This window comes from Arctopsyche grandis, chromosome 12 (genome assembly GCF_051622035.1).
Source record: "Arctopsyche grandis isolate Sample6627 chromosome 12, ASM5162203v2, whole genome shotgun sequence".
Taxonomy (NCBI): Eukaryota; Metazoa; Arthropoda; class Insecta; order Trichoptera; family Hydropsychidae; genus Arctopsyche; species Arctopsyche grandis.
In genome coordinates this window covers 29,989,292-30,014,280 of record NC_135366.1, presented here as the reverse complement: position 1 = coordinate 30,014,280, position 24,989 = coordinate 29,989,292, and the positions used below count along the sequence as shown (strand labels likewise).

General features: G+C 33.1%; 3 protein-coding genes across 5 annotated transcripts in view; 2 read left to right on the top strand and 1 right to left on the bottom strand.

Annotated features, from left to right (window-relative positions):
- Window positions 1-9,440, bottom strand: part of Trpm (transient receptor potential cation channel, subfamily M) — a 154,205-nt gene extending 144,765 nt beyond the window's left edge. The window contains exons 1-2 of one of the 2 annotated variants that reach the window (XM_077442150.1): window positions 9,294-9,440; window positions 5,927-6,342 (exon numbers count right to left, since the gene is read on the bottom strand). In XM_077442150.1, coding sequence (XP_077298276.1) covers window positions 5,927-5,962 — 36 coding nt within the window. In that variant the 5' untranslated portion in view covers window positions 5,963-6,342; window positions 9,294-9,440. The remainder of the gene's footprint in view (window positions 1-5,926; window positions 6,343-9,293) is intronic. The other variant, XM_077442149.1, reaches the window with a different exon arrangement.
- Window positions 1-24,989, top strand: part of LOC143919699 (uncharacterized) — a 492,686-nt gene that overhangs the window by 319,019 nt on the left and 148,678 nt on the right. The window lies entirely within an intron of this gene.
- Mthfs (methenyltetrahydrofolate synthetase) lies at window positions 20,643-24,759 on the top strand. Of its 2 annotated transcripts, none has more exons than XM_077442156.1 (4): window positions 20,643-21,283; window positions 22,334-22,481; window positions 22,579-22,834; window positions 24,178-24,759. In XM_077442156.1, exons 2-4 carry the CDS (start codon window positions 22,350-22,352, stop codon window positions 24,414-24,416), a joined length of 627 nt encoding a protein of 208 aa, XP_077298282.1. In that variant the 5' UTR covers window positions 20,643-21,283; window positions 22,334-22,349; the 3' UTR covers window positions 24,417-24,759. The 2 variants fall into 2 exon arrangements, with proteins under 2 accessions (XP_077298282.1, XP_077298281.1); XM_077442155.1 differs by having other exon boundaries at window positions 20,811-21,055.

Here is a 24,989-nt window from a genome sequence, read left to right as displayed (position 1 = left end):
CTTAATTACGAATATGATTATTAGGAGGTTTTTTCCCGTTTATTTTTTACAGTAAGTTTCCTGGACATGCATACAACAAATCCTGAAAGTTCCACCGTAATCGGTTGAGTGGTTTAGGAGCCTATACGAGACAAACAAACAGATTTTCAATTTTATAAATATAGATATGTAAAAATTTATGTACAAGTCTTAATCCATAGATGTCTCTATGGATTAATTCATTAATTAATTAATTGTTAATTTCCTGTTCTTCAGCCACTCAAAATACAGCGATTTATATAATAAAAAATGTTGCAATGTTGCTGCAATAATTAGATATCTAGAAAGTTGCATATATCTATGTAAAATAAAAATAAAACAAGGGTCAATTTCACTGTAGTATGAAGTATAGGATTCATAGCTGTACTGTCAAAAATTACTCATAAAAGTTAGATCCATTACGCAAAACTGTGCATATCAGAGGCGTGCGGTGAATTTCGAAATAGGGAAAAATTCAAACACAAACAATTTTTTGGAAATTCTATATAAACCGCTCTTTATATTACCTTTTTTAAAAGTTTATGATTGATAGCTAGATAGGAGAAATATACAACAAAGTCTGTATATTGGAATTTTGCACGCCTAAGGTGAAACAAAAACTACCTAATATATATTTTTATACATATAATATGTACATATGTAAAGCGAAAAGAATTTGTAAGGTTCGGATATAAAACCTATTATGTATATTCGAACGGTTACGAAATGTTTGAAATGCAAATTTTATGACCTCAATATAATATTATGAATACTTATTTGATAGTCAATGTCACACATTTTATTGGATATTAAACTCTTTATAAAAATCGTTTCGCGTTGTATTATTAACTATCTCTATATTTGTATAACCTTTGACGGTGTCTGATATAGCCTATTTTGCAAAGGATAATTAGATATTTCTATTATATTCGCCGTGATGTATACTCGTGTCAAAGAGAAACATTTTCCGAGGCATTTCCATCCACAAAAAACCCCAAATTGTTCTCTTTATATATGTACATAAATATATATAGAACGGCTATATTATGTAGATCCATAAATTAAAAAAACAAACGTCAAGGTAATCTTCAGTATCATGTTTATTTTATAAATATGCCGATAACGAGAATTTTCTTGGCCGCTTTCCAACGACTTGCGTGCAGTCAATTAAATACACCTTTTTGGCATTGAAGACTCGTTCTTATCTAACGATTACATTATACCTAATAAAAGATTAAGGAAGTTGGAGCGATATTGCGGAAAATTGTCGGAAATGCAAAACTTCGGTGTGATGTGACCGTTGACGTGCCCAAATTTTCCGGTTATGGAAATGCGCACAAAAATTTGAATTGCAAAACGGATCCCGCATGTTTAAATTCGCAACTATGGGTAAATGTGTGATCTCGAAATGTGCACATTTCGGATATTGATGCTTTTTGGTCACCAGATTGTATAGGAAGTACGTGGTTTGTGGAAATATTAAATTTTCACATTAATGGAAAATGGGTCGAGGAAAATAGGCTGCAGAAGTGTATTATTCCAGTTTGAAAATCGAATGGCTTTTCTAACAAATACCATTATATTTGAGTAGTTGCATTTCTGGCACCTTAATAAAATAGCCCAAGATAAGTATAAATAAGAAAATAAGTATATTTTTTTGAAAAAGCCTATAGATTTACATATTTTTAAAAAACAACGAAATTAACAGGGAATGGGGAAGTGCACACACGTCACTTTTAATTGATTAATTAATTTTAATTGGTTACACTCTTCACGTGTCTCCTCTCTCCGAGCGACCCAAATGAACGAGATCGAATACGTATCGAAACGTCAGAGGCTAGGCGCAAATTGTCGAACTTTCCAAATCGATAGCCGATTCGATCCGGTCTAGAATTATTTTCATTTTATTTTTATCTTTAATTTATACCAGGAAATCCCAATGCACCTTCCTGGCTAGAAACACTGTACATTCAATTCAGCGAATACGTATCAATTAACATCCACATAGACATTAATGGTCAAATTTGTAAATTTGCAGCATTTAATACAATTCAGCAAAATTCGAGATTGCTGAAAACTGCGAGAAATGGGTAAGGCCAATTTGTTGAAACCGTTTCAATGAAAATCAGATAAATTGGCAAACTCTGATAGGAAACGATCGACCGGGAGTCACAAATACAAGGTCTGGCCAACAGAAACCAGTGGGATTTGAACCCGTGACCACTTTGTACATGTCAAATCATTATATGCTAACCACTAGTCTATTGTGCTAGTTAAATACATGCATACATATAGATATGGAGTTATAATACATATGTACATTTTTACATATGTATTCTAACTCCGTAGCCTTGAATTGCGAGGTCTAGATCAACAAATTTCATTGCATTTATTTAGTATTTATTTAGTAAGGTCTGGCCAGCAGAAACCAGTGGGATTTGAACCCGTGACCACTCTGTTCAAAGCATTATAAAGCTAATCACTAGTCTATTATGCTGATTGAATAGACTAGTGGTTAGATTATTGACTCTAAAATAAATGTTTTGAAGTTTTAACTTATTTCCCCTTTTCGGGGCTCTTCTGCCAGGGCCATTTTGATGGGTCACTTATATTTCCATGATGTATACTGTATGTATATAACCAGTAGTGTAGTGCTAAATAAAAAAAGTATCAGGTTGGTGTTTAATTTTTACGACACCCCCCCCCGCCCCCCGATTTTTTCATTACTTAAAAAATATTTATCCTAATATTGGTAGTAAAAATATTTATAAAAAATCAAATGCACTTCACTTGAAAAGTCAACCAAAGTGGTCTGAATAAGGCTTATTATTTGAGCATTTGAGTGAGGATACGGTTGTAGTCACCAAATGTTAAAACGAGAGTCTGCTCACAATATTAGGTATATAAAATTTTATATGAAATATAAGTAAAAAATTATTTAATTGTACTCGAAAAACAATTTTTATATCAAAGTACCAGGGCGGCGACCTGGCTCAAAAATAAGTACCAGGGCGGTGACCTGGCCCGACTACACCACTCTATATAACATATATGTTGCTGGGAATACAACAGTGAAAACACTAGACTATCAACGAAATATCGAACTTAGAGAAACACTTGAGAATGCCATACAAAGAAAAAAATGCTTGAATGTATAGGTACATATGTACATATGTAATAAATTGCATGCAATACGTTGAGAAAAATGTACAGGATTGTTTTAAAAAAATATTTACTATTATACATTTCAATAGAACCGACGCGACGTCTCATATTAGATAATACATTGCAAAAAAGTCATGAAATGACGTCACAAGTTGTGTCATGAATTATTGACCTATAGAAGGTGTTGACGAATCAGTGGTGCTAAGAGGGAAAGATAAAAATAAAATAGCCACAGCTCAATACTACCTATACACATGTATGTACAAGATTCAACATTTGTACATTTGGAAAATTGACCTCATTTCATGGCAAAATACATATTGATCTTTGCAGGTTCAACGCTTTGCTATTTTCATTACAATTGGGACTTTGGCGCAAATTCATCCAAAATCATTACAAATCACGAGCATTTAATCTATTATCTAATGTGAATGTTTGTGCAATGATTTCCATCAAATTATTGACCCCACTCCAGGGATGAGTGTGATTTGAACGGGTCAATACTATTCAGTTATTGGCACATTCAAATGGACTAAAGCTGTGTACATTTACTGGTGAAGCAAACGTCACGATTACATATTTCGAACGTCCATTCAAGATTAGTTTACTCTCTTTGATGTCACGAGTTGACAAATCGAATCGTGGAGTGTGACTTTATTGACTTTTGGTTCAAGTGTGTACGTACATATGCATGCGGCTTAAATAAAAAACCTTTAGTCTAAAATAGAATGGAAAGTTATTTCACACTAATCTTTATGGCAATGGTTAATGTATGTATGTATGTAAGTACAATGGATCCATACTTTAAGAATTTTTCTAGAGCAAGGGTTCCAACACATGGTTAACGACCTCCAATATGTTTTCTGCTGGTGCTAAATATGTACATATAATGGTAACTTAAAATCTGTATATTCATACATATATGGGCTATGGTGGCAAAATCTAATCTAGTTGGTGTCTAGGGGATTATTGATGTGATCTTATGAGAATCTAGAAGGAATCTTGAACCCCTTTAATATCAGTGGTACTTCCCTGAGCTAAAGGTGGATATTCACGGAAATGTTTGTCGGTAGATATATACAAAAGCTCTTGTGGGGCCTCTTACTAAAACATATCCCACGGGAAACATAAGACGTTGTAACAGATTCTTCGAAAGTCATGTATGTACATATGTACCTATATGTATATCGTTTTTGTTTTTGACAATCTTTTGTCGAAGAAAAAAATTTGGGATCATATAAAAAAAGCTAATTTAGTCGTAATATTAAAGTTTATAAAATTTAAATAAAGTTTGGGTTATTAACTCTTTCCGCTGGGAATTTATTCCAATTTTGAGTTTTGTTAGCTCGGAATTAATTATGTGATTTTACATTTTCCAAAAATGGAAAAAATATTTCGAAAATAATATTTTCAACATCTTTTTACAAAAAATAATTATAAGGCATCAAAACATATATCTTTCACAGTACGATAAAAGAAAAATCATTGATTGAATCTTTCATACCATTGCTTCTCAATTTTTGTATTTAACCTTTCCACCGCGAACGACTACTATACATGTCCTAGCGAACATGCCCTCAGCGCGCGAGACACGCATAGATGTCTTGGAAGTTCCAACCTGTATAAGAGCCGACTATTGTGTTAAAATTTTATAACTTGGTTGAAAATATTACTAAATGTATACTTTACCAAATTCAATAGATGGCAGTAGTCAAAAAAAATAAATATAGGTTGTAAAATTCAAAAAAATATTACAACCTATATTTATAGTCGAAAACGTGATAACAAAATCCGCAAAAAAGCAGCCGCGTACAGGGCATGTTAGCTAAATTTGGTGACGCGGGCAAAGGGTTAAACATATTTTCTTTGTTAAAAATTCCATATTGGGAACCAGTGGTACAAAAAATAGTACTTGGAAAAAAATGTTGAGGAACACTGAATTAAAAGAAATTCCAAATCACTAACTTGAAATCTTAATTAAAAAATATATATTATAATATTGTAATTATTATGGATTAAACAGTATTTTTTGAATAACAAAAATTTGAGAATCACCGACTCAAAATTTTTCATGTAGTTACATTAAGAAGAGCGTTTGAGAATAATTCTAAGAAAATCAAATTTATTGACCACTTAAAACCACTTTACAAAAATGTAAGGTTGAGAAACAAAGGATCTTTAAAAAATGATGAAACTGTTCTCAAGGATTCTCTAGTTGATTTGGGATACTAAAAAAATATAGTTTTCATTCATGATTTATCTTAAAAATGGGGTAAAGGTTTGTGTCCAGCTGAGCTCGACATATGTATGAGTAGAGCTTGCAGAGCCATATCGAGCCCAGCTCGACATACGAGTGGACAGGGATAATCATTAAAACTAGGATCACCCAATCGATTGTAAAACTCGATTGTCTCTTACCAAAAATAGCTGAGAAACAGTTACGATAAACAATTTGCAAAGGTACAAGGAATTGTAAACCAGAACCAAGTCTATTCCTCGATTTCCTGAATGCTAGCAAAATTCTTGATGGGAAAACATACAAATTCTTGATTGGGGATTTGGAGAATGTCTACTTGACATTTTTTCTATGTGATTATATGTAGTAGTGTGAAACGTCTGCTTGGTCACTGTCAACATTGTGTAACAATGAACGGTCATGGCTATGACCATGACACTATTGACCCGTCGACGTTTGCCCTCAATGAAATAGTGTACGTAAACAATGACTTAAAATTGGTTGTACCTTTCCATCGTTAGAAGTCTTCGAGCCAGTTTTCATGGTCTTGGCTTGTGGTTCCTGTTGTTGTTTTTGTTGTTGTTGCTGCTGTTTTTGCCGGCTGCAGGGGCTCTCCTCCCCTCAGCCAACACTTTTTCAGCATCACATCCCAATGCCGAAGAGACTGCTCATCATCGTACCCTGGCTCTCGGAAGAACTCAGGTCTTCCTTCGTAGGCATCACCACACCGAGACGATCACAACCACTCAAATTTAGACCAAAACACGCTACTTTCACCACGTTTCAAGTCTAATTCTCGTTCTTTACAAGCACACCGTTTCAATTCGAGTACCAAACGTCTCTAAACCAAACAGTTTAGTGAGAAAATCGCCTGAGGCTTCTTATGACATTCAAAACCCCCACTTTTCCCTCAAGCGGTTTTTCTATTGAAAATACAAAACATACATTAATTGTATTCAGTACGAATGTTTATAGTGTGAGGATTGATTGTATCCGTTTGAATTTGAATTATTCATTAGATCACGTGTCGAGTCGGAAAGTGTTCTCGTCTTGTGTGCATTTGAAACGAGTGGATATTGTAATGTGTGATAGTGGAATATTCTTATATAGCAAACACGTGATCCAAACAATGGATCCATCAAACGCGTCGGGAATTAGCGCAGTTTAGCGACTTTTGAAGGCTGAATTAAATTAATCAAACGAGACCTCGGTTTCTCGAATGTTTCAGGACGGTATGTGTGTGTGTGAGATTCGAATGAGTTTCCAATAAGATTTTGAGTAAATAAATATGTATATGGGACTACCAGATTTGGTTTTGGTAGGATCAATTATTTTTTTTTATTTGGAACCAAGTGTGATTTTATTAATTTATTTGGTTTTGAAGAAAGTATTTTTTGAAATGTCATGGTTTTTGATTCATATTGAAAAATTACACATGAATTGAACATTCTCATGAATAATTCCTGAAATCCTAAATTTTGATAATAATTTTTATAACTAAAAATATTTATTAACGCTTTAAATGCTGACCAACGCTGATCGGCGTTTTGTCAACAAGTCCATGGGCCTGAAAAACGCCGATAGGCGTTGTATATTGAGCAGGCACGTAGTAAACAAGAATACTACCCGCTACGCCTTTCATGGTGGCATTGAAAAAAATTCATTGGACATGTAATCTGTATCATTCATTTGTCAACGTTTATAAATAATGGTTTACACCGGAATATCTGAATTTATAACCTTAGCAGAATTTGTAGAACTACCGAGTATTTTAGATTGTGGCTTGGCATTTATTATAGATTGCGAGCATTACAATGAAGATGGAACTAGTTTTGGAAAAATACTTTCATTAATATACTTCTTTTGTTTATTTTATATTGTTGCAAGATATATTATAGAGTCTAAATACACCTTTACAAAACACGAAATCCTTGGCGGTAGTTATCTAGAGTTTTTTTGGTTTAGCTTCAATGTTTTATACTTTTCTATTGGATTTCAAAATAATTCTACTTGGAAACAGAAAAGACGTCAGCACTCAAAGGGTTAACAATAAATAATGCTTCAATATTGTACATAAAGGGTTAATGAAATAGAAGTAGGTATATATTTACCTAATTCGGTTAGAAATTGGGAATGATGGCGTAATTAAAATCAGGCTTAGGAGAAACTGCATCTATACGTTAAAAATGATTTTTAAATTAATTCAATTTGTTTTCGATTTATTATCAAAATTGTATAATGAATGAATTGATTGTAGCAACGGTTCACAACCTTTTTAGACTTGCGTACCACTTGGTAGAATATTACGCTAAAATGTACCACCATATAAAAATATTCCATGAAATTTGTTATGGCAAGTGTAATTATATAGTATTTGCATGGAAAGGAATATGAAAACAGATCTGTTTTGTTAAGAAATTTTGTGGAAAAAAGTTATATGCGGAGTCACGATTATAATATGTTCAAAGTTTAATACATTTATATACTATTTCGTCATACTTCTATTACTGATAAATGGTTTTAATAAAAACACAAAATTACTAAGTATATTTTATTTCTTTAATTAAATCTCCTTACAAAATAAATTTAATGAGATTTAATGAATTCGTTAATACGTCGACTATGATTAATTATCATAATATTTATTAATTATATACAAAATATTTCTATTTATGATTGTATATCATTCATTCCTGCATATCTGCTATTACTGATTTTTTTGCATACCACGGGTTGGGTTAGGTTAGGTTAGGAATCCCTGGATTACAGTATTATATTTGGATGTTTTTATTTGAAAGAACAACATACATATGTATATATGTATTAAAAAAAAACTTTAATTGAATTTTGATTCAAACATCAATTTCAAAACCTGAAATACGATTTTGATATTTTTCTGAAATTTTTGTTCACTTCTATAGTCTCGATTCAATTAAGATTAATTATTTAATATTAAATTAATAATTTGCACCTGCATTTTTAGTATTTATTTTTTTTCAATTGTTGCATTTTCACGTTTCATTTTAGTCAGCGGGATGTTAAATTTTAGCATGTATTACTTTTCGACACATTTTAAAAATAAATTTCAACACTGCGAAATAATAATATCAGAAAATACATCCAACGCACAATGCTATAATACGAGAAATATTATCTGTGTATTTTTTAAAATTATTATTCATACTGACAATAACGATTTCACCATCTTACTTATCGTTAGAAATATACATATATAATATATGTTTGTATTTTATTAATTATTGATTTGATAATGTAATTACATACATACATACATATAAAACGTTAACGTTATAAACGTTCAACTATATATTGTATGTACGTATGTGTTTTTATTATTTTGTTTAGTATTTGGTATTACCAATTATTTAGAATAATTAAATATTCATTAGACATTTGAATAGATCCAAATTTACGTTTTAAATTTGGATCGATTGGCGTAAATTTGAATCGATTCTAAATCAAATTGAAAATGCAAAATCGACTAAAATAAATGAAAAAAAACATGGCCGTATAGTGCAGGGCTTGGAGCGCGTTGGTAGAACGTGGAACAATCGAAACACTTTGTTTTTGACAGTAGCAACCTAACCGCGTCAACCTAACCTAAAAGCTCTCCAAGTTTAAAAAAAGTAAACTTTTCCAAGTGGACAGGGACGCGCAGACGGGTGGCAAAGTGCGTCCCAAACTTGGGAAACATCCCTGAAGAGGGAAACGGATTTTGGCGGAAGAGAAGATCGCCGGGACGAGGCAGTAAGTTTGTGTGTTAAAAAAAGTTAGCGAAGAGATGTGCATGTTTGTCATGTGATGCGGGAAAGTGTCATGTGATTTGGATGGTGATGGGCGAGTGTTTGTTTACACATGTCACGAGCAGCTCTCGTTTGAACGGACTCGGAGTCGACTGTCGAAGCAGGAGTCGCTCGGAGTGCGAGGCGAGGCGACGCGACCCGATTCGACGCGACACGACACGACGCGACCGACACCCGGCCAGACTGAGTGTGATTGCGAGTGAGCGACGACGACGGCCGCGCATGCTTTCTCGCTCACTCACTCATTCGCTCACTCGCTCACTCTTCTCTATGCTGTATGGATGGGATGTGGATGTGGATGTAGTCGAGTGGTATTTTCGAGCGACGCGCCACTCTGTGCGGTTGCGCAATGCTCATATTGTCTTCTCTCTCTCTCTCTCTCTTACTAGTCGGGTTGCAAACCACCTATGGTTTGGCGCTTAGTCTACTTCGGGTGGTTTCGGTATTGGTTCGTTATTTCAATAGTCCCGCGAATAGGTGTCATTATCAAAGATTCTATTGCTGATGCTATCACTCTAGATTTCGTATCGGTAAGTTAATGAACAGTTGAGTGGATCGTTTTTTTTTGTTCGGCTGAAACACTACGAAATTATAAATAAGGATTGCAAACCGTTAAATTGCATAAACCGGTAAACGGTAAATGATTTTTTCTACTACCGGTATGCCGGTACTTACGGCAGAGCTCGAAATGGAAATTTTCACTAATGGGAACACTCGATAATGTTCAAAACATGATTTTTTACTTTATCTATGTATGTACGTACATAGTAACAATCGGTCTCCGTGACGAGACAGAATGTTAAATGACAGAAAACGCAAATATCGGAAGGCAAAGATCGAAAATCGAAAGATCTTAAGGCGAAAGATCAAAAAAAATGGTGCATGGTAAACGGTACATACTCACTTAATTTGCGCGAGCAGGATACAACAGGAACAAGAGGAACAGGCTTTTCCTCCCGTATTAATGTGCGCGCGCAGAATACGGGAGGAAAAGCATTGTTCCTGTTGTATCCTGCTCGCGCAAATTAAGTGAGTATGTACCGTTTACCATGCGCCATTTTTTTTTGATCTTTCGATTTTCGATCTTTGCGTTTTCTGTCATTTAACATTCTGTCTCGTCACGTAGACCCAGTAATAATAGATGAAGTTTTGTGATCATGCGAAAATTCGAACTCGACATTTTGACTGATTCGAACTCAGAATCGATCACTGATCACGTTTTCATGATCTAGAAAAAATGTGTGTCTGTGAATATTGGGGATTTTTTGAACACCGTTAGTCCTATCGAACTTAAGCTTAGTATCGGTTACTGGAATTTAGTATCGACACGACGTAAATTTTTTTCAAATTTTTAAGTTGACCGGATATGGTACCTCCCCTTATATGTAGGTGTCCTCTTTTTTTTTAAGTTTTTGAATTCAATTATCTCCCAAACCACTAACTGAATCGGACTGAAATTTTTTTAAATGTAATAGAAATAATAATTTTTATAACTTTATATTTTTTAAATATTTTTATCTGAACCGGAAGTAGTACTTTTACTCTAGAGAATCGAGGTTTGGTTTATTGAACTGAAATTTCATATATAAAATTTTAAGCTTAATACCAAGTTATTTATAAAATTTGGTAAGCATCCGTCAACCGGAAGTGGCAGTTTACTCTTGTTCGATTTTTCTTCCACTATTTTTTTCGACCCCATAAACATGTGTGCTCGTCACGAAAAAAATCAAGTATAATTCTTGTATCAATGTGATGAAAATAAAAAAAAACATTAAATTTTATAAACCGGGAGTGGGATTTTTTCCACTTAGAAAGTTCAAAATTGTTGTGTCCACACCCCTGAACGTATCGAGCTGAAAATTTATATTTCTATTATTTATGCACTAACTTAGAGCTGCTAAGGTTTTGGTCAGAATTCGTAAACCGGAAGTAGTATTTTTTTTTAAAACAATTTTTCATTATTTTATTTTGACCTTTTAAATTATTTTTATTTTCTTGATATTTAATGAGTATAATGCTGATAGTGATTTTAAGTAATAAAAAAATTTGAACAATATTTGAGAACCGGAAGTAGAGCTTTTGTCTTGTGCAATATTCCATACATTTGCGCTCAATTTGTATCGAAAATGCTATCATAGTTATTAGTATTTCATAATCTGTCTGTACAGTTTAATATCGAATTTTGTTATTCTATATCTATATTATACAGGTTTTGCATTTCAAATTGACCCTTTTTCATTTCAAATTAAACATTTTTTCATTTCAATGTCACCCATTGACCAATGACCCCTTTTCAATGTCAATTTGAATAAAATAAACATTTTAACATGCATAAATATAACGTATGAGTGAAGTAAAAATATATATGAGAGATAATGAGAACCTATAATGCAAATCTTTTAAGATATAGTGTGAAAAATAAAAAATTATAGGTGTTTATGCAATTAAAATCTGATAAAGCGACAGGGTGGCGGAAAGGAAAATAAATACGGCAACTTGCCATTAGACGTCAAAATGGTCAAAATTGTAACATTTTTTAAACTCGTCTATTACGATTATTTTTCACCAACGTACTGGCGGTTTGATTCGAATATATATATTGTTGACCAAACCGCGCAAAATGCCAAAGTTTAATAATAGCTTGTAATAATACTAATAAAGGGTCAATTTAAAATGAAATATGTTTAATTTTAAATGAAATTTTTATAATTCTATTTGGAATGAAATACCTATAATATGCATACATATGGGTAGGGATTGCAATTTACCGTCAAATTTACGGTCGATCTCGCACACGACAATCGTTGCTACGAAAATTGCGAATCTAATCTATACAGAATATTTGGCACTCGAATTCTCGTTAGCGTGATAGAATCTGGGACTTTTGAGTGGGTGGGACTTTTGAGTGCCAGATATCCCGTATTCGAGACATTCATGGCAAAGATTTTCGTGTGCGAGATCGTGCGTGCGAAATTGTCACCGAACCGATGATGATAATATGCATTTATTTTCTAATTTAATAATATATGTTAATATTGTTGCGTAGGGGTGGGTGGAGGATCCAAGTAAAAGGCCAACAGTCGTATCACAGCATTTATTGATGATTAAGGAGATACACGCATTGCCAGTGCTCTGTCCAGAATGACCTGATATCGCCTAGCTACCGCCTTATAAGGGGTAGATCTCTCAGGACGTCTAATCTGTTTACCTACTGTATAGTCACGTATTCGGATATGTATTTCCACGGTATGAGAAGTGCAATCATTGTTTAGCTTTCATGCACTTAGCTTGTCGCTAATCCTTAAAACCACTTACCCCGGTCACACGGTCTCTCAGGACGCTACCCGGTCTAATCCGATCGCAATTACTCGGCGGCTCTGTTTAGTATACGTTACATTATGTATGTGTTTATTTTATTTATTTGATAATATTTATTTATTTTCTAATTTGATGATATGATAGCCGACGGTGGCCCTTACGGCATAAACTCTGGGTTAATGAAGACTCGAAAAATGAACTCGTACCAAAGCATTAAGATTGGGAGTGGGGGTTGATGGTTTCGTCGGCTCCTCTCATGAATATGACGCATACACGCGTACTTGTCCCATAAACCGCCTACCCCCCCACTTATAATCTTAATGATTTGGTACTAGTTCATTTTTTTCGAGTTCATTTTTCGAGTCTTCATCAACTCAAAGTTTGTGCCATAAGGTGAAACCGATAGCTAATGATGATAATATTTATTTATATATTTTCTCTTTTGGAAAATTACCTCACAAACCTAGTCTACATAACATATGTACATACGTACCTAATGTGTATGTAGATTTTATGTTAGAAAACTTTTGTAGCGTGTAGTATAAAATATTCTGAAATATTTCGAGACGCGGTACGGTATGGGGGGCAGGGAGGGTTAATTTTTATGTATTACCGGGTTGACACGATTCGAGTAGCTTGGACGTCCAAAATGTTGAAAACGGTTGAATAACCTATGTATTGCCACGCTGCGAGTATCATCCAAGTTACTCGTCCAAGCTACTCGCGTCATGTAAACTCGGCAGAAGCGACTAAAATATAAATATACTATCAATATTTCAAAATTTATAAATATATTCTATATTCGACGGAAAGGTTAGATTCATTGGGGTGATGGCCTCATGTTAAAGATTTTATGGGTCATCTTCATTGACTTTTAAAACGGCTTAAATTAATAATATCAAAATTAAAAAAAATCAGCGTCCACAAACACGCAAGGATCTAACATATAAAACACTAAAGTTTGTTAGTATGTATGTATGTATTTTTCGTCAATTTAATTAATAGTCGACAGTCTATTGTTCTGAAGTCATCGAAAAAATAATTCGCTTTTTTCCGATTCAAAGGATTCGAAGTTCCCGGGGGCGTAGGCGTCGAAGGCGAAACCCTAGGGCTCCGCCCCCTAGAGGGTGCAGAGGCCGAGGGCGGAGCCCTAGGGGGCGCAGACCCCGGGGGTGTACATATAATTTTTTATAAGAGACTTACTATATACATGTTTGTATGTTCGTGAAAGTCAATTTAATAAAAAAAACAAATGAGTATTCAAATAAATTTATATAAAAAACTATTTAAATAAATTTAATAAAATGTTTACTATTAGATTAGTCATGTTTAAGCGGATAATACAGCTAGTCACTTATAAAACTAGACGAAATGCTTTGTTTGTCCAAGTACGTGGGTGAGCGCCTTGCGTGCCTGTGTGTAAGCGCGCGTCCAATCTGGACGCGGCTTTAAATACAATCCGTTTTAGTACATTTACAGCTTAAAAGTTAGCACTTCGTTTGTGTGCCGCACATTTTCAAACACTCGTTTTTTCATGGACTTTTTGCATTCTAATGGCCCTCGTCCCGTGGGATTTCCAGTACTCGGGGGTTGACATGGAATCCTTTTTATCTTATATGAATATTTATTGTGTGCGACAGAGTGTCGAGATTCAATGTTTTGACAGATGTGTCTCGATCGATTTTCTTGAAATCTGAAGAACATAAGAGGTTTCAAATTTGTCGGCCGTTTGTTATGTAGATATCGTGTTTATTCAATTGGTGGCTGTTTTATGGCGAGCAATTGAGATGTATGGAATAATTTGATTCGATGAATATTTGCATGATAATATATTGAATTACAATAATATTGCTTATGTTGTTCAGTCATCCTGGTTGGTATGCAAATTTAACTCATAAGCACTATTTTCGTGAGTTCATATTCTGTCGTAAATATTTTACAACATACTGGTGGACATTTTTCCCCTCCCACCATGCTCTTATCTTAACTTATTTCGTTATCATATATGTATATAAATGCGAATATGTTCCTTGTATATGTTTAGAGATTCATAAATTGAGCGATAGTCTCCCCGGTTTGTCGATCGTACATATCGTTATTTACGAATTTGAATTGTGTCTAATCCACATCCAAACTTTGGTAAGGTAATTTTAGTTGGTCGAAAAATTCATTTATAGAGAGTTCCAATCATAATACAGATTTATTGTCGGGTTCATTATTTAATAAATTTCATATATTAAGCCCTTAATCCGTGGATGACCGCTATAGAAGTCATGCGTAAAATGCCAGTAACTTATTGTGTAAACAAAAAACATACTATAAAAAAAAAACTTCAGGTGTTAATTGACATATTTGGTCACTTGCATAAATACTACAATATACAAATATTTATGGTCTATAAAACTCGATTTACAAATTTGCTAAAAAAGTGCCGCGAAAATTTCCGTGGGCAAAGGGTTAAAAGGTTTTCTACCTACTACTTGCTAACCTATCGTTTCAAGTCTACTAGAGATAAATTGCACAAATACATATTTCGGAAAATAAATTGGTCCGTCTGCGGGCTCAATTTCATTGCTTTATTTGGCGCTTGCCTTGGTTATTATTCAAGCACTTGCTCTCCCATCTCTTCAGTATCTACATATTTTATTTACTATTCTTTTGATTGGAATTCAAGTACGCTTTGTATCAATCTACCCAGAACCTTTTCTGTATTACTCATCACTTACTTCACATTTACTCTTGGTTATTATTCTAGCACTTCTTCTGGCCATCTGTCCATGATCTATTTTGCCTACCTTACTTTTTCTATAATCGATAGTGGTCAAGAAATTCTTCTGTCCGTTTGTTCAGGATCTATTTTGCTTACCTTGTTTCATTCTACATTATTTTATGTACATAACGCTCAAGCATCTATCATCGATTCTCTATACTTCTCACCTACGTCTTCTCGTTGACTTGTTTTATTTAAGACTTTTATTTAGATATATATATATATATATATATATATATATATATATATATATATATATATATATATATGTACATATATCACAGTAGCCCGTGCGTAGAGTACAGTCTGCAACGGGTGACACCATTTTTGGGATGACACCAAATTTTTCAAATTGAAAAATGCTAATTCGACATATTCGTTTTATGACGGTCCTCGAGACCACAGGCCCCATTGCAATTTATGTATATATACAGCTTTCTGTATATATACAGCTTTCTGTATATGTACAGCTTTCTATATATATCCAGCTTTATGTCCCATATATGTATACAGCTTTTTGTATTTATACAGCTACCGCGAAATCCGTCTGGTGCAGTTATAACAGTTCTTACCTAAAGGTGAGAACTTTAACTGATTTAGTCAGACGGAGACGCAATCCAGAAAAAACGTGTGATCTTAGCTTCTATTTTGGCTCTTCTCCTTTGTAAGTCATAACAATTAACAAATATTAATAATTAATAAAAAATATTTTTTTAATATGAAATGGCGTTTACATATCAATAATTTTTGGCTCATTGCGTGCTAATTTTGCTTGAACTTTTTTAAAATTATTTTACTAAAAGTACGTCTTAAAGATTTCCGGGGGTGTTTTATAAAGTTTCTTAAGTCAGTGGTTCTCAACCTGTTAATTTTTGAAGAGAATATTAAAATTTTTGATGTTTTCAAATATATTCTTTTTTTCAAATTTTGTTTTACCGCCCCGGGTGACACCAACCCTAGAGACGCCACTGTATACATTCTAGGATGTACTTTTGACGACTATTCGATTTTATTGAAAATATTATTGAACACACAAATTTGTAAAGCACCATGATATGGATAAAGACACTTTAAGTAACAAGTATGTACATATAATGTGTTCAAGGCTTTAGAGCTACTTTATGACTTTATATCGGTTTTGGCCTTTGAAACTGATAATATTTGACGTTTGTATAATAGATATATAATATAATATTTTGTCGGTCGGAAATAGTGGTCTCATATTTTTTTTAAATATAGAAGTACATTTTAAAAGGAACAGTAGACATTAACGAGCATAGAAATAGAATTCTAAATTCAACTGCTTCAGAGTTCATATCATGCTGTATTTTATTCAGAGTACGTAATTTAATTGATTGCGTGTTTTTTTTTTCAAAAGCTGTCGTTTTGTTATTTTATCACAGGTGAATTGAACTTCCGGTTTGCATTTATAAAGTCATTTTGCAATCGCTTCTGGCCTTCGTTTTGATTTGATAGCTGCATGAACGCGAATCGATCACGAAAACTGACAGTTGAATTCATTACGATTCATAAACTTTTTGTATTATAAATTTTATGCGGCATTTTGCACGTGATTCGGAGCTGTGGAATCTTCGAAGGCTTATGTATTGTTAGTTCTTGGTAGTTTGAGTCTAATGATTAGAGTTTCCAATCTATATATTCGAATATTCGATATTCGAATATATTCGGCCTATTTTGAATTATTCTTTTAAATTAATTTTTAATTAATTAAATTCTCGTAAAATTTTTATAAAATATTTTACAAATTTAGAATTTTTTTAACAAAATACAATTTTATTTTTAGCTCGAAATGTGTAACGCAACAGTGTATTGTGTGAAAGACGTATTAGTCGTCGACTCGGACTCATTATATTGTCTCAGTGCAATGGATTCGTGAAATTCGACATTGTAATTCCTCGCTTTAGATATTGAACTTATGTATTTTACGAAAGCGAACTTATTGCAGCGATTATTTGAAACGGAAACGAAAATACAGTCCGAATCAGAAATATTTTGTTTTATTTATCTTGTTTTGAACTTCAGTTGTGTTTCAGAGGTCTTTTTCGGGGGTATTTTTTCTAAAATTAAAAAAAATTGATTGAACGCGCGTGTACATTATGAAATTACGTTTTTCAAATTCCAAGATAATTCCAAAAGGTTAAAAAAAGATTTTAAGAAATTGGATAACTTTAGTAAACGAACCGAAGCTTTAGATATCCTTCTTAAAACTTGATTAACAATTAAGCCAACATCAACTGCTACTGAAAGAGTGTTCTCCACAGCAGGAATATAATTATAAAAACAAAATTAAGGGCGAGATTAAATTTTGAAACATTAAATGCATTATTATTTTTAAAATTAAAATAAAGTTTTTGTATGACGATAAATTTACTTTTCTTTTTAATGTATGTGGACCCACTCATTTTAATTATTTTGAATTAATATTTCACACTGTTTTCTATTGTTTAAAACTATTCGAATATTTTCGAATATTTACTATTCGATATTCGAATAGTTGATGAAGTCGAATAATTATAAACTCTACTAATGATATATAAGAAACCACGCCATAGGGAATCGAACGAAGGTGCAGAAAAGGATACTATCTGAGTCGGTCAAAGGTCACCTGCAAATTCAAAATGTGGGACTAATGTCTCACTGGTATCCATAATCATTATCGTCTATAACGTGAACGATCCAAGTAAGATTTTTTTACATTGTGGCCTGTGATTTTGGTAATCGACTACCTAGTGTCTTGTTGCCCTTCCAAAACAGGATAGAAAATGGTGCGTTGTATTTGGCTTGGAGCTAAATTTTGAAGTAGGAGTAGTAAATACCTTAAGTTAGCACTGAAGTCCGATTTGAATTCGTACATATTCCAACTCCAGATCATTGATATAATTATGCAATCAGCGGTTAGCCGTGAAAAATTTACATAGATATGAAAAAAAAGGTCGAATTGAAAGGGGAAGATTTAGTCGGGGGAAATGTTGTGTACATTCCCGTAAAAACCCTTTCTGTTCCCGTAATAGTCCTTGGGGAATTCCTTCCACTGCTAGTCGCCTCGATGCGCTTAGTTACCCATTTTGAATGTAAGTGTATTCCCGCACAATTTCGACTGAATAATATATTGAATCTGAAACACGAATACCAATAGATATGTATGGGCATTCGTATTCAACAGTCTTTCCCTGACCGATAAACACAACATGTTTATTTTACACGAGCATTATTTTCATGTAAATTTTAAATATGGTCTGGGCTTTTGGGAGATCCCAGCTTAATTAAATATCTCGTCATCAGACCCCTCTATGTATGTATACTTATCATGTATATCATATCCTTCATATGTAATAATTGCGTAATATGCATAAAAAAATGCATGTTAGTGTTTATAGTATGTTTTCAACATATGTATGTGGGTACTTTTCATAGTACATGTACTTGTGAACGATTATGCATTTACGCAAAACTACTGATAGCATCACTGTTCATCCAAAAAGTACATAAACCGAACACGTGATCAACCATTATGGACTTTTTTTTACTTTTAAATAACATATATGTAAATTGACTTTCAACTAGTCCAGATGGCTAAACCTGATCAAATATAAAAATTTGAATATCATATACGGAATCAGTGGGCCTAAATTAGTTAGAGCCGGGCCGCATCGTGCGACTTGCGAGCAACTTGGTTGAGAGCGACCACACCAATGCATGCAGGTAACTTAGATGGGACATGCTACACCCGTCAACTTGTTTGTCGCACACATTTCCATACATTTTTTCGTGTCGCACAACTAGTCGGCCGACAAAGTTGCACGGTGCGGCCTGGCCCTTAAGTTACATATGGAATGAGGAATTACTTTTTTTTATACAATTTGGATGAATCTGAAAATTTTGAAATTTCGATTTAAAGTCAATTTTAAACTATTATTTGTGTTAAATAGAGTCATCTATATAAAATTTCTTATAGTAAATATTATTTATTATTTAAAATAGCCAATACTAAAACCAATTTTTAGTAGATTTGCATATATTAATATGAAATTTTTATAGATGTCTCTTTTTATTACATACCTCTTCTTACTTCTTAAAAATAAATACATACATGCATATATGTATACAAAATACAATTCCACTATTTTTATTTTTATGAAAAAATATTGTTGTGAAGTTTTTTTATTGACTAGCAAATTAGGATACCGTTGAAAACTGAAAGGTAAATTTAGTACGCTAAAATTTTCTAACGCCAATCCTGTTCGCAACACTACATATGTACATATGTATGTACATGTACATACAATTACAATCCGTTTTATTTGTATTAAATTTTTAAAATGCAAATTTCATTTTGAACTTTCACCTTATATTGTCAGCATGGACAATTTCATCTCGATCATCAATGAGCTCGTTGTATCGACAAAAGTTACAGTTCCACAAATAAGTATAATATGTACAATATACCGGTCTCCCTCACGGGCCCGAAAACGCAAATATCGAAAATCGAAAGATCTTAAGTCGACGGATAAAAAAGGATGCGTGGTAAATGGTACATACTCACTTAATTTGCGCGAGCAGGATACAACAGGAACAAGAGGAACAGGCTTTTCCTCCCGTATTCTGCGCGCGCACATTAAACAAGGCTGTATGACAAAAAGAGAGATACTTTCACCGCATACACTTATATATATATATATATATTATATATGTATACATAGTACCGTTTACCATGCACCCTTTTTTTATCATTCGACTTAAGATCTTTCGATTTTCGATCTTTGCATTCCGATATTTGCGTTTTCGGGCCCGTGAGGTAGACCCACAATATACCTACATATGTAAATATTGTTGTGCCCGTTGATGTTTAGGAAACGGAAAAAGGAATCTTAATCGGAATTGGAACATTGAAATAGGAATAGAGACTGAAATATCATAAATTGGAATCGGAAATCGGAACTGAAATAGGAATTGCTAATCTGAACTGAAATATGAATCGACAATTGGAACTTAAATAGGAATCTTCACCAAAAATGGAACCCGGACCAGAATCAAAACGGAAATCGAAATAATAACTCGATAATTTTAATTTTTTTTTTTTTTTAATACCATACTTGTCGATGCATTCGCTACATACCCACATACATATGCACATCCCGTCCGTTTTCATATACATACATACCTAATCGCAAGCCTCAATTTAACGGCAGGTGATTTTCTTCACTTGTGAACGGCCAACTTATTTTTTTTTCATTATCAAAACATGCCAAAATAGGGGCTTTCTTAATCGACCGCTAATGTGGTTTTGGTCATAGTAAATTGCGACCGCAGGCCACACACACACTAAAATAAACGATCAATGTGCGAAAATCTTCGGAAAAAGTGCACGTGTGAAATTAACTTTCGACCATTATGCGTTGTGTTCCAATTTATCGTTAGATGATATCATAAAATTGTACGCGGTGTTTAAATACATATTATATTTAGTGATGTTTTCTGACCTTATGCATGTGTGATAACGTTTTTTACTCGGTCTTCACTCTTGAAATAGTTTTTTATCAGTGGATTTTGTATTTTAACATCGTAAACACGTATATTATTATATTTCAATTATTATTAACCACTAATATAATTATTATGTGTATGTAAATCGGTGTGAAGTTTACTTTTAACTACATATATACACACATACCTACTACCCGAAGATTCGTGCCAATTATTCAAGTGAGTTGTGTAGTTCCATTATGAAAAACTTCATCCGATTGCATATGCTGTCATACATGTCATATTTTATATTTTACTGTCGGTGTATAAAAAAAGCAATTTCAAGATTATAATTAATATTTGTATTAAATTTACTTGTCGTGACTTATCATTTGAATTGATATATACATACATATATACAGCTTCTATGTATTGTCGATTCTTAATTTTATTGTAAACATTGAACAGGTCAGTAAATAGCATAATTTTTAATCATATGCATGTATAAAAAGCTCATTTTTTTTGGAAAATTGGTTTGAAATTTTTGTCTTTATTTCTTTGAGCCGTTATATTTGAAAATTTTCAATTCCGAAAACACCATTTCTGTTTGACTTAATTCACAAATTGTTATCGCTTATTTTAATTCGATATGTCCAGAATCTTGGGAAAGCAGAATTCATACATATATCTACGTATCATAAGCCAACTTTTTTTTTAAATGTTGTTAAGCATTAAACGTTATATTTAATGTTTTTCGAAATATTTCTTGAAATAAAGAAAAGTGGACTTTTGCTACTTTCAAATATAACAGCTCGTATGTTATTTGATAAAAGTATGTACTTTTATATAAAAAAAAGTTGCTTATAGTCTCGCTTTTGGCATATATGTACTAGTGTTTTTACCCGGCTTCGCTCAAACTAATAAATTGACTGACCAACTTCAAATATGTACTACGTAGTTTCTGACCAATTGTATATTTATAATAAATAACTTAGCAAAACTTGATTAGCAGTCAAAACTACATATAACCAGCAGCATGGACTTGTGGTTATCATTTAGTGCTTTCGAACAAAGTGGTCATGGGTTTGATTCCCACTGGTTACTTCTGGCCAGAGCTTGATAGATCGATCATTTCCTATTAGAGTCTGCCAATTTATATGATTTTCATTGAAACGGTTCCTGTAAATTGTCATCTCCTTTCTAATTTCTTGCAAATCTCAAGCTATTCAGCGTTTTGAGGTTCCTCAATTTATATACTATGTGCTGCAAAAATTTCTCCATAGATGCCACTGTGGATGACGATTGTATTAATTCGCCATAAAATGCTTTTATTAATTGTATTTTGTATTGTATCTGTATTAGTATCTCGATTTTTCGATGATTTCTTTAAATGCTGCAAATTTTCCCATATACATATGTCTCTGGGGATCTTGATTTTATTTGCTTTGTATAATATTTACAAAATACGTGTCTCTACAGCAATTCGGAATCTATGTAATTAATGGTTGAATTTCACAGATATTTTCGCTAATAGATGTCTGAAAGTGTTGAAAAAATGAATGCGATAAAAGCAGCCAAGAGCGCTTTGAGGAAAAGCATGACAAGCACAAAGAACAACATGTCGTTGGCCGAATGCAAACAGCAATCCGATATTGTGCAACAGAAGGTAGTATTCATCATCATCATCATAATAATCATCTGTAATATATAAATAAACACATAGATAATTTTGAATTGATTACAATATGATTCGACGCCGACAGATATTGAAGATGAGAGAATGGAGTGAGGCTAGACGCATATCCATATATCTGTCAATGGACAAAGAAGTCTCGACGAATGCTTTGGCCGAGGCTGCTCTGCAAGATGGAAAGGAATGTTTCGTGCCCATATGCACTGCCAATCATATGAGGATGTTGAAAGTGAGAGACTTGCAAGACTTGCAAACGTTGCCGAAGAACTCGTGGGGAATCAAAGAACCTAAACCGACCGAGGGACGAGACGATGCTCTGCATACTGGTATTATTATATGGCAACTAATTATTTGGTGGGATAAAAATAACTAAAATGATCAGTTAAAAATTCAGATTACTGATCAGTAATTTATTAAATAAGTGATCAGATAAATAATATAAATGATAATTTTTGACAGTTGGATGATAGCGCGCCGCCCATCTTAGATCTTAGCAGCCAACATTTATTTATTTAAGGGTCAGGTTAGGTTAGGTTAAATTAGGGTTTGCCCTATTCATTTAAGATTAGGTTGTTCGGGTCGTTCTTTATTAAAAAAACATATATTAGCAGCCAACACTTATTTATTTAAGGGTCAGGTTAGGCTAGGTTAGGTTAAGTTAGGGTTGGCCCTATGAATTTAAGGTTAGGCTGTTAGGGTCGGTATTTATTAAAAAAAAAATATATCTTAGCAGCCAACACTTATTTATTTATGGGTCAGATTAGGTTAGGCCCTATTCATTGAAGATTAGGTTGTTTGGGTCGGTATTTATTAAAAAAAAAACGTATATTAGCAGCCAACACTTATTTATATAAGGGTCAGGTTAGGTTAGGTTAAATTAGAGTTAGCCCTATTCATTTAAGGTTAGGTTGTTAGGGTCGGTATTTATTAATTTAAAAGGCACGCGAGAACTGAGACAGTGAGACTGAAATAAACCTGGAGCGAGGAGTGAGGACCGAGGGGGTTGAAAATGGAAAGGGGGTCAATATTTGTTTATGAACGATATTCAAGTTGTTAAATCCGGGTCAAACATATATCCGATAAAAAGTCAGTCCAAGGGAAAAAAACAATAATCGGGAAGCCTGTAGCGTCAGCAAGTGAAAGAAAGCCAGTTGAAAAACAAATTCAAGTCCAGGAGAAAAGCGAGAAATCAAAACACCGGTGAATGTCAGATTTTATCAACGCGTGGTCCGGCGTAAACAAAGAAACGCACACTCAAAGAAAAACACGGCTTTACTTCATCTGTCAGAATGCGTAAAACTGATCGTTTCATTTAATAATTGATCATTTATTTTAAAATCTTATCATTTCGTTTTATATACTGATCATTTTGGTTTAATTGCTGCTCATATTATTTAAATACAAAATCAATACAAACTGATCATTTATTATATTCAGTGATCAATCCATTATTTTTACCTACGAAATGTTTTTTTTTACTGATCGGTTAAATAGAGGCCGTATTATATTTGCTTCATATTTATTTGGGATGTGATTATTTACACATAATATATAATGTATTAAGTTGGTAACACTGATTCTGTGTAGATATTGTGTCTCTGTGCGCGCTTTGTGTCTCAATTTACATATATGTACATACATATGTATATACGTTTTTTGTCACTCTTAGGTGGTTTGGATTTGGTGATAGTGCCAGGTGTCGCTTTTACCGAAAGGGGTGAACGTTTGGGACATGGAAAAGGTTATTACGATCGATTTTTGGAGGCTTTGAAGGAATTGCCATGCAAGAGTCCTGCTAAAACTGTCGCACTCGCTTTTAATCAGCAGATCGTGAAAAGTTTGCCGATTTCTCAGCACGATGTGAAGATCCATCAGGTTGTATTTCCGTTGTCTGTGCAGGCTAAATAAATAACACTGATTTTAATTTAAAATTTTATTTTGGTATTTAAATAATTAATCCTAGGACAATACATATGTGTATAATAATTAAGATTGAATGTACATGTATTTTTAAATATTTATTTTTTATATTGCAATTGTGAGAAAATGGTTCAAAATTTTGTATATCATAGGCATTATAATAGGTCACACATTCCGAAGAGTAAATTGTTATTAAAATATTATAACTATTGTTTAATTTATATTTAATTGTACATTATTCGATAGATATGTTTATACATGATAATATAATAATAATTTTACTATAGCGCCTTTTGCTCTTTCGACTAGTATACAAAATATATATTTTTCTAAACAACAATAGTTCAATTTAAATTTTTGGATGTATAATTTAGTTAATATTTATATTAAAAAATACTTATCTATAATATTTATAATATTTACAAACAAAAATATAGTTAAATCTTTCATACACTTCCATATGGCAAATCAATCAATTGTACTTTGAATATTTTGTAATTTTCAAGTAAAGATTAACAGGATATAAAAAGGTATAATATTCAAAAGTAAAAAGCCACAACT